Source organism: Zalophus californianus, chromosome 6, assembly GCF_009762305.2.
Source record: "Zalophus californianus isolate mZalCal1 chromosome 6, mZalCal1.pri.v2, whole genome shotgun sequence".
NCBI classification, from domain to species: Eukaryota; Metazoa; Chordata; class Mammalia; order Carnivora; family Otariidae; genus Zalophus; species Zalophus californianus.
The window spans coordinates 111,842,446-111,856,951 of record NC_045600.1 but is presented as its reverse complement, the minus strand read 5'-3'; the positions used below and the strand labels follow the sequence as shown (position 1 = coordinate 111,856,951).

Here is a 14,506-nt window from a genome sequence, read left to right as displayed (position 1 = left end):
ATCTATTTGCTAGCTCTTAGAGCTAACTGGTTTGATTGTTTTCTTACTCCTAAAAGATCCACAAGGAAAAATGGAAAATCATCTTAACTCTCTAATAAGAATATGTGGTATTGGAAATTCTCTATTAACTCAAATCTAGAATTCAAAGGCCGAGGAGTATGTTATAAACTCCAAGAACAGAGGTTACCAGGAAGGCTGGGGCCAGAGGAGCCACAGGGAAAGTGTTGGTTAAAAAGCATATCTCATCAACCATGTTTTATCTCTCCAAATTTATCTGCACATTTTCTTTCTAGGAGTAAGATTAAACTTGTCAGAGCAAAGGAAAAATAATCCTGTGTATTTTATTTTCTAAGAGATAACTTGAAAACAGAGCAAGAACCATAAAGGAACCAAACATAATCTGACAAAATAAGCAGTCCATCAGAAATGAGAAGAACTAAGTTCTTGTCCCAGATCTGTAAGTTTGCTCCCATATTAGTTCCAGTGGAGCACACAAGAAAATGTGATTATAGCTGCATTTTTTCCCCCATTAGAAAAAAGAGCAACAAGGAAAGAGAAAAAATTATTTAAGATGTGGCCTTTTAATCTAATTCTTATTTAAAAGAAATACACACTATTTTAAGTCAACATCACCTACCCTCCGCACCTGAGGTAAAAAAAAATTTTTCTACTATTTTACTACCAAGAATAAATAGAAAAGCTATGTGTACTATTTCAATTTGGGAAATCACTTGCTTACCAAAACTGGCGCCCACATTTGCAGCGAACAGGTTTAGCATCAGGATATTGGACTTTAACAACATGGTGGCAATCTGGGGCAGGACACCACTTTAACAGTCGATTGCACTGAAACCCAAGTTAGAAAATAAAAAATGACAACAAATTAAATCATGATGCAAGATTTTCTAGTACAACAAGCAATTAACTTACATTGCTTTCCCAGTGCAAGGGCCAAAGACAGAGATGATGACACAAGCACATAAAAGCCTGCCCCCAGTATTTAGTAGTCTTCTAAAGTAATGCTTTTAGATGCACTGTTTTTCTAAGATTACAGATCCCTTGAAGACCTGGTTTTATAAATATGTGAACTGTCTTACTGGTTCTACCTTCAAAATCGTACTGATAAACTTTAAAATAATTACCCATTTGTGATCATTAAGAAGCATCGATTTGGTTATGGTTCTACTTCAGGGCAATTTTCAAAGATGTAAGAAAACAACATACACTCCTACTTAGGGAAGGTGTTTAGAGCTATAGAATATACATGTAAATTTCTCTCTTTGACCATAAAAATGTCTTCTAAGAACAAAAGTCAGTTCCTAAACCATGGCAACAATCACATTTTCGTTCTTAAAAACAAAAAAAAAAGTAAAACTTTTGAGGTATTTTTATTATGAAACAAAACATGGCTCAACTAACACTCTGCACCAGAATTAAAGTTTATTGACCATTTTAAAAATATACTATTCCTAAAATACACAGTTTTCTAGAAGATCTGACCTTCAGTTTAATCTAATAGACATAAAAATTACTTTGCAGAATTAAAATACCAATTTACATTCACGATCTTATACAGAGGCTCACAAACATCTTCTATAAAGAGCCAGATAGTAAAGATTTTTGTTTGTGACAGCCACAATGGCTTCTGTAGCAATTACTCAACTCAGCCACTGTAGCACAAAAGAAGTCATAAAACAAATGGCATGTTCAAATAAATATTTACAAAAACAGGCAGGTCATAGTTTGCTGACCTCTGTATTTGATAAAAGAAAGGCATTTGATAAAAACAAGTAACTATAAGGGCACCTGGGTGGCTCAGTCAGTTAAGTGTCTGCCTTGGGCTCGGGTCAGGATCCCAGAGTCCTGGGATCGAGCCCCCGCGTCACGCTCCCTACTTGGGGGGTTGGGAGCAGCCTGCTTCTCCTTCTCCCCCGGCTTGTGCTCTCCCTCTTACTCTCTCAAATAAGTAAATAAAATCTTAAAAAAAAAACAAACAAAACTACAGCTTTCTTTATTAACGAAGTTTATTGCTAATGGAAGCTAAAACAAGCAGAAATATAGCAAGGTTAAACTGCCAAGCATTATTAAACATCACATCATTAATAATCAGCTATAATTTTTTGCTAGCGATAAAGGAAGAATACTGAAAAAATAATTTTATCACCAAAGTTCTAGATCTATGAAGAGACATCTACATACTGGTTTGTCACATTTCTTTGAGAATAAAGGTATTTGGTATACCTCATGAATAAAGTCCATAATCCAAGCCCTTTAGGTCTTTCTTACTATTAGGAGTGTTTCATATAAGAAAAACTAATTTTATAAACAATTCCTCTTATTAAAAAAGGGAAAACTTAAAGAGAAATCACTTACCTCTACAAAGCTATTTGTTATTAAATGCTGATACTTTAATTTAACTTTTGAATCTGTGATCAGGCGCCTGAGAGCAAGAATAAAAGTAGTTTATTAGGAAGTTCTCAGCCAAGAGTATTTTCCCACATTTATAAAATAAAATTTCAATGTGGTGGCTCTAAAAACTGCCCTAAATTGAAAATATTTAAATGCTTATAGACTATCAACAAATATTAACTATAGAAATCAAGACAATTTCAAAGTTTCTGTAGTTTTATTTGGTAGAACCCCCATCCCCAAGTTTCTTATACACAAAATTTTCCATTTTTACCCAGTTTGTTATTACAGTCTAATGACTTACTAACTATTGTGGAGTTTAGGCTCCTTCCAGTGTCTTACTTGCCTAAGACAGCAATTTGCAGCCAACTTCCCTAAGACGCTCTCCCAAAAATCAGTGTGTGAAATCAGAGATATTGACAAGAATGTCAAGATCCACGTTTTGCTATACATAAATTTGAGGGCCTTCTTCTGAGATCTTTTGGTAATTTACCAGAAATGTTTACTGACTGCAACCTGGCTTCTCTTGTCCACCTAGAACATTCTGTATATTCATAGCAACTTCTAGAACTCATAGGAATCCATGAAAGTAAAGAATCCTGAAGCTTAAGTTTTATTAGTTTTAATGGTAAACACTCCTGTGAGTGTTTAAAGAAAATGGTGTTAAAGCAGAAAAAGAGTTAACCACTAACAAAACCTATAAAAACTATCTAAAGTGAAGACAACAGACAATAAAGTTTTGTATAATCTGGCCCCATCAATCTTGAGTTTCTTATGGCACTGCTTGCCTTCCACAAGACCCCATCTTGTCCTGGGCTACTTTCAGTGTACTCCTGTCACATTTGTATTCTTTCAAAATAGTGGGTATCGTCCTTCCTCAGAGGCTTTTGCATAGGGCTACCTCTCTTGAAAAAGAAAGAAGAATATCACGGTGGGCTCAGATGGGACAGCATACTGAATGCTGGATTCACACTTACTAGCTATGTACTAGGGGTAAGTTCTTTGACCTCTCCATTTTTCAGTTTACTCATCTGTAAAATGGATAGCAGAAATAAGAGTTGTGAACTAGAACAGTGCCTGGCAAATAGTAAACACTCAATAAATATTAGATGCTGCTATGTTATTATTATTTTATTTAACTCAGCTAACATATAGTTACCAACTAAAGGAGGCCTTTTCTGACAATTACCCACACCAGTTCCTGCTCAGTTCTCATGGCAGCTTTTACATCTCCCCGTCAGAAAAGTGTCATAATTTTTTTTTACTTTTAAGGATTTAAAAAAATAATTATTTGACAGAGAGAGACACAGTGAGAGAGGGAACACAAGCACGGGGAGTGGGAGAGGGAGAAGCAGGCTCCCCGCTGAGCAGGGAGCCCGATGCAGGGCTCGATCCCAGGACCCTGGGATCATGACCTGAGCCGAAGGCAGACGCTTAAAGACTGAGCCATGCAGGCGCCCCTGTCATAATTTTCATTAGCAAGTTATCTGTGTAGAGCTGGAACAAACAATCCTAAAATTTGTATGGAACCAGAAAAGACCTTGAATAGCCAAAGAAATGTTGAAAAAGAAAACCAAAGCTGGAGGCATCACAATTTCAGACTTCAAGCTGTATTACAAAGCTGCAGTGATCAAGACAGTATGGTACTAGCACAAAAACAGACACACAGATCAATGGAACAGAATGGAGAGCCCAGAAATGGACCCTCAACTCTATGGTCAACTCATCTTCGACAAAGCAGGAAAGAATGTCCAATGGAAAAGACAGTCTCTTTAACAAATGGTGTTGGGAAAATTGGACAACACATGTAGAAGAATGAAACTAGACCACTGTCTTATACTATATACAAAAATAAACTCAAAATGGATGAAGGACCTAAATATGAGACAGGAATCCATCAAAATCCTAGAGGAGAACACAGGCAGCAACCTCTTTGACCTTGGCCACAGCAACTTCTCGCTAGACAAGTCTCCAAAAGCAAGGGAAGAAAAAGCGAAAATGAACTACTGGAACTTCATCAGGATAAAAAGCTTTTGCACAGTAAACAGTCGACAAAACTAAAAGGCAACCGACAGAATGGGAGAAAATATTTGCAAGTGTCTTATCAGATAAAGGGCTGGTATCTAAAACTATAAAGAACTTATCAAACTCAACACCCCCCAAAAACGAAAAATCCAGTCAAGAAATGGACAGAAGACACGAGCAGATATTTCTCTAAAGACATACAAATGGCTAACAGACACATGAAAAAATGCTAAACGTCACTCAGCATCAGGAAAATACAAATCAAAACCACAATGAGATACCAGCTCACACTGGTAAGAATGGCTAAAATTAACCAGCCAGGAAAGGACAGATGTTGGTGAGGATGTGGAGAAGGGGGAACCCTCCTACACTGTTGGTGGGAATGCAAACTGGGGCAGCTACTCTGGAAAACAGTACAGAAGTTTCTCAAAAAGTTAAAAATAGCCCCATATTGGGCTCCCTGCTCAGCAGGGAGTTTGCTTCTCCCTCTCCCACACACCCTTCTTGTGCTCCCTCTCTCTGTCAAATAAATAAATAAAATCTTAAAAAAAAAGTTAAAAATAGAACTACCCTACCATCCAGCAATTGCACTACTAGCTATTTACCCAAACGTTGTGATCCAAAGGGGCACCTGCACCCCAATGTTTATAGCAGCAATGTCCACAACAGCCAAACTATGGAAACAGCCCAGATGTCCATCGATAGATGAATGGATAAAGAAGATGTGGTACGTGTACATGTGTGTACACACACACACACACAATGGAATACTACCCAGCCATCAAAAAAAAAAAAAGAAAGAAAAAGAAATCTTACCATTTGCAATGACATGGATGGAGCTAGAGAGTATAATGCTAAGTGAAATTAGTCAGAGAAAGACAAATACCATATGATTTCACTCATATGTGGAGTTTAAGAAACAAAACAGATGAATACAGAGGAAGGGAAGGAAAAATAAAATAAGATGAAAACAGAGAGGGAAGCAAACTATAAGAGACTCTTAACTATAGGAAACAAACAGGGTTGCTGGAGGGGAACTGGGCGATGGGCATTAAGAAGGACATGTGATGTAACAAGCACTGGGCGTTCTATGCAATTGATGAATCACCAAATTCTACCCCTGAAACTAATAATAGAGTAATTATTAATAATATATAATATAAATTATATTAATAAAATTAATAAGTTACCTAAATTAAATTTAAATAAAAACTTTTAAAAGATTTTTATTTGTGAGAGAGAGAGAGAAAACGAGTGGCGAGGAGGGGCAGAGGGAGAAGGAGAAGCAGACTCCCTGACTGAGCAGGGAGCCCAATGTGGGGCTTGATCCCAGGACCCCGGGACCACAACCTGAGCTGAACACAGATGCCCAATGGACTAAGCCACCCAGGCGCCCCTAAATAAAAATAAAAATTTTTAATCATTTGTTTAATATCTGCCTCATGCTCCCTTAGCCCCAACCAAACAATAAGCTCCATGAAAGGATCCCTAGTATCTAACACATTGCTTGGCCTGTAGAAATTATTTTTTAAATGAGTAAAACCTCCACATTTCAGGGATGCTGGAACTGAGGTCTAAAAATAATTAGTGTATCTGGTGATTCCTCAACAGGTTAAAAACACAGGGGGTGCCTGGGCAGCTCAATCTGTTGAACTTCTGACTCGATTTCAGCTTGGGTCATGACCCTAGGGTTGTGGGATCAAACTCCACACTCAGCAGGAAGTCTGCTGGAGGTTTTTCTCTTGCCCTCCGCACTCCCGCCCACCCCTGTGCACTCACTAGAAGTGCCCTTTCTCTCTCTAAAATAAATAAATCTTTTTTTTTAAAGGTTAAACACAGAATTACCATATGACCCAGCAATTCTACTCCTAGGTACATTTATCCAAGGAAAGTAAAAAAACAGGTGTTCAAATAAAAAACTTGCACAGAGATGTTCAAATAAAAACACAAATTTTTTCACAAAAAATGGAAATAACCTAAATGTCCAAGAACTAATGAAGAAACAAAATATGGAATATTTATCCATAGAAAGGAATAAAGTACAGACACATGGTACAACATGGATGAATCTTGAAAACATTATATTAAGTGTAAGAAGCCAGGCAAAAAAGATCACATGCTGTATGTCATTTAAATGAAATGTCCAGAATAAGCAAATCCGTACAGACAGAAAACATGTGATTGTCAGGTTCTAGTGGAAGGAGGGAATGAGAAATGACTGTTTAATGAATATAATTCTTCTAGGGGTGATGACAATGTTCTGGAATTAGACAGTGGTGATGGTTGTACCACCTTATGAAAAACCACTAAACTGTATAGTTTTAAATAGTTAAAATGGTAAATATTATCTTACGTGAAATTTACATCAAAAAATAAAAAATAAGAATGAGACCCGAAGTCAGATGCCCTGACTTCCCATTTATTTCTATTACTCAATGCTTCTCTGATGTGACAAAAGCCAATGATTTCTTATAACTGATCTAGACTAGCTGGTGAGAACAAAGGTTAGCCATAGGTACTAAACCAAGGTTATTAGGTCTCAGTTATTAGGTCAGTTTATCTTGTGATAGAGAAGAATAAGGAAGTGATCTCTTACCCTTGAGAATGAGTACTCTCAAGAAGACAAGTGTTATCCTGGCTATTGATAAACTACTTCTCTTGACAAAGACCTGTTGCCATCACTTATATCAAAAATAGTTATTACACCAACTCTCATAGTAGAAGGCAGCTCTTTATGAAGGTAAACGTAAGGACTTCTACTGATAGTCTACTATACATTATAAGCACAGTGTCAGATGCATTTAAATACCCTTGAGTTTTGGGATAATTCTGTTTTTACAAATGAGATAACTGGAGAGTTATGATTTGAAACCAGGTGACTTTAAACAAAAGGATTTTAGTATACCAAGTAGTAAACCACATCTTATGCTGATTTAGCACCCTGAGTAAATCAATAAGATTGTTTCAATTTAGGACTAATGATAAAATATTTTTCTGTAAAAAGGGTTTTTTTCCCCTGACAGACCAATTATAGACAAGTATAAATAAGGAAATAAAAACCACCCGCAACTGTATCACTCAGGAGAAATAACCACTTAACATTTTTATAACCTGGACCTTTTCCTCTTTTTGGGGGGTAAATGTAGGATATATAATTTTATTTTATTTAAAAACTATATTCATTTTCATTTATTTGAGAGAGAGTCCTAAGCAGACTCTGTGCTGACTGTAGAGCCTGATGCAGGGCTCAATTTCACCACCCGAGATCACGACCTGACCTGAAACCAAGAGTCAGATCTTAACCGACTGTGCTACCCAGGCACCCTGGATATATAATTTTAAATAGAGAATGTATTACATATAATTTATTTTTAAGATTTTATTTATTTATTTGACAGAGACAAAGCGAGAGAGGCTCAAGCAGGAGGAGTGGGAGAGCGAGAAGCAGGCTTCCCACTGAGTAAGGAGCCCGATGCAGGGCTCAATCCCAGGAACCTGGGATCATGACCTGAGCTGAAGGCAGATGCTTAACAACTGAGCCACCCATGCGCCCCTGTACTACATATGATTTTATATCTTAGCTTCATCACTGAGATTATAGGCATTTTCCAATGCATTAAAATAATCCACAAATCTTTTTAAAGATTTTTTATTTTTTATTTGAGAGAGAGTACAAGCAGGGGGAGCAGCAGGCAGAGGGAGAGGGAGAAGCAGGCTCCCTGCTAGGGGGCTCAATCCCAGAACCCTGGGATCATGACCCGAGCCGAAGGCAGATGCTTAACCGTCTGAGCCACCCAGGCGCCCCCATAAATCTTTTTTTTTTAATTTTTGTTTTTTAGGATTTTATTTATTTGACAGAGACACAGCAAGGGAACACAAGCAAGGGGAGTGGGAGAGGGAGAAGCAGACCTCCCGCCGAGCAGGGAGCCCAATGCAGGGCTCGATCCCAGGACCCTGGGATCATGACCTGAGCCGAAGGCAGACACTTAACTGACTGAGCCACCCAGGCGCCCACACAAATCTTTTTTTTTTTTTTAAATAAACTTGAAATAAGGTACCCCAACATCCACACTTTTTTTTTTAATATTTTATTTATTTATTTGACAGAGAGAGACACAGCGAGAGAGGGAACACAAGCAGGGGGAGTGGGAGAGGGAGAAGTAGGCTTCCCGCGGAGCAGGGAGCCCAACGTGGGGCTCGATCCCAGGACCCTGGGATCATGACCTAAGCCGAAGGCAGCCGCTTAACCGACTGAGCCACCCAGGCGCCTCTCCAAACCTTTTCTTAACGGCTATGTTATATTCCATCTTCCTTGGACATTTGGGTTGTAGGGTTATGATAATGTAATCAACATCTTTATAATAAATCTGCTCAATTTCTGGTCATTAAAAATGGATATAACATTCACTATCATCTCTGGCTCATCTCTTCCTCTTATACTCCATTCTCTAATTCTGACTTTACCCTGAAAATAAATAAATTCAAAATCCAACCATTTCTTACCACCTCCTCTGTTACCATCCTGGATCAAATTGCCATCATCTCTCACCCCAGACTGCTCTAAGAGTCTCCCAACCTCCCCACTCCTACTTAGTCTCTTTCTAATGCCAGCAGTCAGAGCAACTCTCTATAACCATGTCACTCTTCTGCTCAGAATCCTCTCATGGCTCCACCTCAGAAAAAGCCAAAGATCTTATATAATGGCATATAAGGCCCTACACAATCAGCTTCATGCACCCCTCCCACACACTTCTCTGCCTCCCTTCAATATATTAAGTTTACATTTATAGTTCAAAAATATTTTCAAAACTTTAGATAATTATCATCAGTAACTTACTGTCTATATACTTGGTCTTGTGGACTACTGAATTTTGACAAATTTTTTCATTTTGCATTTCAAGGAGACTAGGAAATTATTTCAGTATGAACTTGAGCTCTGATCCCTTAAGCCATGTATTTTAAAACAGACAGTATTCTATAGCTTTTGTACTAAATTTCCTACTTTAGAATACTAAAGTAGTACTCTTCTATTTCACTGTGGAGAAATAATGGGAGGCATTCAATTTATTCCACTATGAGACACACAACTCTAATGTCACATGTTACCAAACCATTCTCCATAAAGTCTCAGTGGACTACCTTAAAAATAGATACAATCTTGGGGCACCTGGGTGGCTCAGTTGGTTAAGCGTCTGAACTCTTGATTTCAGCTCAGGTCATGATCTCAGAGTTGTAAGATGGAGCCCTGCTTTGGGCTCTGCACTGGGGATGGAACCTGCTTGGGATTCTCTCTTTTCCTCCCTCTCCCTTTGCCCCTCCTGCACGCCCCTTTTACCCCTACAACCTTGGAGTAAAAAAAGATTTGAGTAGCAATAATCATAAATGGGGAAAAATGATGAATTAGATGCCATTAAAATGAAAACTTTTGTTCATCAAAAATCATTGAGAGAGAGAAAAGGGAAGCTACACATAAGGGAATTTAGTTGTAATATATATCTAACAAAAGACTATCAGAATATTTAAAGAATTCTTATAAAGCAACAAAGTAACAAAATTTTAAGTGATCTGAATGGGCACTTCATAAAAAAAGATATCCAAGAGGCTAATGGAAAGGTGTTTGACATCATTACCCACCAGGAAATTAAAAGTTAAAACCCTAAGGAGATATGCTTACATACCAACCAGAATGGATAAAATTTAAAAGACTAGTGATTATAAATATAGGTAAGGAGTAAAGCAGTCACACACAACTATTTTGGAAAACGACTTGGCAGTATCTATTGAAGCTAAAAACCTCACTTCTGAGTATATACTCAAAAGAAGTCAGTGCATGTTCATCAAAAGACACATATAAAATATTTTTTTTAAGATTTTATTTATTTATTTATTAGAGAGTGAGCGAAAAAGAAACAGCATGAGAGGGGAGAGGGTCAGAGGGAGAAGCAGGCTCTCGCCGAGCAGGGAGGCCGATGCGGGGCTCAATCCCAGGACCCTGGGATCATGACCTGAGCCGAAGGCAGTCGCTTAACCAACTGAGCCACCCAGGCGCCCCACATATAAAATACTCTTTCTGGCTTTTTCATAGTAGTCAAAACCAAGCAAACAAACCAAAAAACTCCCAATGTCTTCTCTCAGGAGAATGAAATACATTAGTCATAATGGAAAAAAAAAAACAAACCTAAAAACATAGATATATTTAATACATGTACATATCTCAAAGACATTAATTACGTTAACTGAAGCAGATACACACTCACAAGAAGAATACATGCTACATGATCCCATATAAATGAGGCTCAAGAACAGGCAAAACTAACTGATGGTGACAGAAATCATGACAGGGAACAAGGGTGAGATGGATCCCGTCTGGTAAGGCGCCTAAGGATGAACACTCTGGGTACTGGAAAAGTTCTTGATTTGGGTGGTTAGTAAAACAAAGTTTTATGTGCTTTACATACCTTAGTCACTATATTTAAAAACTTAATAAGAAAGTAAAATAAAAATCAACATACAGCAAACTGAGTCTATTGTACTGAAGAATGAGGATTTTCCAAAGATGAGATGCTTACAGTACTGAGATTAACACATATCAAAGTTTAGTCTGTCTCTTGCCTCGGATGGTACAAACTGTATGACTTCAGCTTCTTAACTGTATTTGTAACCTTTAAGATACTGTTAGAATAAAAACCATATGGTTAAGATGTTAGGAATATTCTTCTTGGAGCAGCACTGACTTAGAAGACTACATTTACTTCTTTCTGGATCCATTCAACTACTTGATGTAGTATTTCTGTAGTTATATTACAAAAGTACTGGTTTACAATTTTGTGAATAAACTTATTGACAAAACATCAAAGAATCTGTTCCAGAACAGAAAAAAAACAATTATAAAGTTGGCAACATAAAGTAATTATATATCTAATAGAAACTAGGAGGTGAAAGAGATAAAAGTGAATGACAACAAAGAGGCATCAATTTCTTCACCTTCCACAGTAAGGAGTTAAGATATACTGCTTACAGCTGATGGAACAGAAAATAACTATTAAATAGCATTTAAATTATATTATGTAATTTAAAACAATTTATTTCTGCATATATGTAATATCCATTCTGTAAGGCATTTAGAAGAGAATTTAAAACCAAATGTAGTAACAATGGCTGTAAGAGTGCTACTTGCATTCTACTTTGAGAAGAGTCATTTCAGGGAATGAATGTAACATCTACTTTGTATTGAATGTAGAGAAGTGTTTAAAGTCATATGTAATAAAGATGGGTAAAAGAGTGCTTATAAAAAATCTAAAAATTAAATACATAAAAAATAGAACAATTTATTTTTCATATACCATTTTTAAAAAATCTTATGTATCATTAAAGCTCAAAGTAAAAGCATTTGGTTTAATTTTGCTAGAAGTGAGCAATGAGTTCCTGTCATCATCTGTTTTAAAACCTCCATATATGAAAATAAATCATAAAATTTTTTAGCAACATCTCCTAGGATGTTGAATTAGAACACCACAATTCCAGATGTGTTAGCACTACCAATGATTAGTCAAGATGAGACTAAATAATATTACTGGAAGGTATTTAAAGACTTAATAGATACAAGGTTACCTTTACCATCCCTAAGATTAATAGAGAAACTATACACAGAAAAGAAATTTAGGCCCTAAAACAACTATATTAAAAAAATAACTAAGTGCTAAGACAAATAAAAATAGATGAATATTTATTTGGTCTCAAGTGATAAATAATTTAGAGAAATGATTTTCATTAGTCCATGAAAACATCAAGGACAAATCTTAGGACAAAGAAAAATTCTCAAAGTATCCATTACCCTCCTGACTGTGGAGGTATAACATTGTGTAGGGGAGACCCACTTAGCCAAATAGCCTTGATGGTATAGCACAAATCCATCACTAATGTATACAATGATGATCTATGCTTATAAAAGAGAGAATAATATATTTCCAATTACTTATTCAAGGATACATGTGTATTACATACCCATTGCTAAGGAATAAAAAAAAGGATCTACGACATAACTTATCTTAGGCATTTATGATCACACATCTTGAATGGAAATAGGCATTTAGTGAACATAAATGGGGGTCTGGGGTCATACGGCTTATGGTCTAAGAAAGAATACAGACACGAAATAGGCAATTACAAAAATGTATAATAAGGGAAATATGGGCAAAATAAGGAGCACAGAGGATATCTGCCCAAACCAAAATGCAAATCTAAACTAAGACCTGAAGAATGACTAAGAGGATGAGTAGGTTAACAGAACTGAAGAACAAAATAGGAAGAGAGTATTTGCAAATAAGTCAAAAGACCTTACAGAAAAAGTAAACAAAGTCAAACCAAACCAAATGCAAATAAAATGCACAGTACTTTCAAGAAGCCAAGTTTCACATGGCTAGAAAAGAGAATGTGAGAAAAGTTGAGATGAAGCTGCACAGGTAAGCAATACAGAATGGAAATGAAGAACTGAAAGGTGATGAAACAATTTAAGGGAATCACTCACGAACCAGTCACAGATTGCCAGCTAAGAGAATATGACAGCCTGGATCAGGTTAATGGCAGTAGGAACAGAGGGAAATGGATGGATTTAAGACTAATTAGGATGTGGAAATAACAGAATGTGGTGTAAGGATCATTCTGGGAGAAAAATGAATCAGGGATATCATCAGGCTTCTAATTTAGGCAAGTCTTTAACACTTAGTGGTTACCATCTCTTGATACTGAGCAGACAGAAGAATGAGTTTGGTGGTGGTGGTGGTAGGAGAACTGGACAAGGCAAAGCCTGAGGAATATACATATGAAGATGCCTGATAGGCAGTGGCATATGTGGGTTCCAAACTCAGAAGAGAGAGTTGACCTGGACATACAAATCTGGGTCCAATGTATGATTAAGAAGAGTGTATAAAGTGAGAAGAAACCTAGAACCCCAAAGAGCAATATTTTAGGAAGAGGCAGAAAAAGATGATTTGGCAAAGTCAACCGGAGTAGATCTGAAATAGGCCTAGGGAGGTGGCCTTGGGCGTTGGTATCTGGGTAAAGGGAGTTTTACTGGAAATGAATACATTAGGAAAATGAAAGGTAGTTCTCAAACTCAAGCATACATCAGAACAACACTAGGAGAGCTTGTTCAGATTGCCGGACACCATCCCCAGAGTTTCTGATTCAGTAAGTCTGGATCTGGGCCTGAGAATGTGCATTTTTAACAAGTTCCTAGGTAATGCTGATGCTGCTGGTTGAGTGATTACATTTTGAGAACCACAGGGGTTAGGGTAAAGAATATACATACGGACAGTGAAATCACACTGGATGACAGCAAACCTTGGGAGAAAGAGAGTGAGGTGTTAACACTATAATTAAGTGGGAGCGACCCAAGAAGTCAAGCGAATAAAAGCAGAAAAGACTACAGCATAGTTGGATAACATAAGACTCAAGGGTATACATGGATTTTAAACTGAAGGAGAGAAACTAAGGGCTTAAGACAATGACTCTGCCTCCTGACCATACGGTATATCAGGGAAAAAGCTAGCTTCAACTTGAGAAGGTTACAGGAGAATGTGTGTTCAGGAAAGGATCTGGTTTCAGGTTCAAGTCAAGTTCCAAATGAGTTGAATTCAAATTAAAACAAGAAACTATTTTTTAATCTATCAAATTTAAAAATTAAAAATGATAATACCGTGACTGTGAAGGAGTCCATTTCTTTCATACTAAGAAAAAAAACTGTTAAGCATATTTCAATTATTTATTTATAAGAAAGAAAATGGAAGATATATACCAACAGTATACAACGATATAAAGTAAAAATAAAAATTCCTCTTCCTAATCCTCAAGCCCTACCTGATATCACCATTGAAATGCTCTTATAAGTATTCTCCAAATTTTCTGTGCAAGTGCCAGGCTATGTGCCAGGCTGCATATCTAAAGAGCACAAGAAACCCCAGAGGATACACACAAAGAGAACCACATCTAGATAAATCACAGTTGAACTATCTTAAGCTAAAGACACAGCAAATCTTAAAAAGTAGCAAACAGGGATCAATAAGATTAACTG

General features: G+C 37.0%; 1 protein-coding gene across 2 annotated transcripts in view; it reads right to left on the bottom strand.

Annotated features, from left to right (window-relative positions):
• ARIH1 (ariadne RBR E3 ubiquitin protein ligase 1) overlaps window positions 1-14,506 on the bottom strand; it is a 119,604-nt gene that overhangs the window by 21,682 nt on the left and 83,416 nt on the right. For both annotated transcript variants that reach the window (XM_027568742.2, XM_027568743.2), the window contains 2 exons: window positions 2,374-2,440; window positions 740-846 (listed from right to left, as the gene is read on the bottom strand). In XM_027568742.2, the coding sequence (XP_027424543.1) occupies window positions 740-846; window positions 2,374-2,440 (174 nt within the window). The remainder of the gene's footprint in view (window positions 1-739; window positions 847-2,373; window positions 2,441-14,506) is intronic.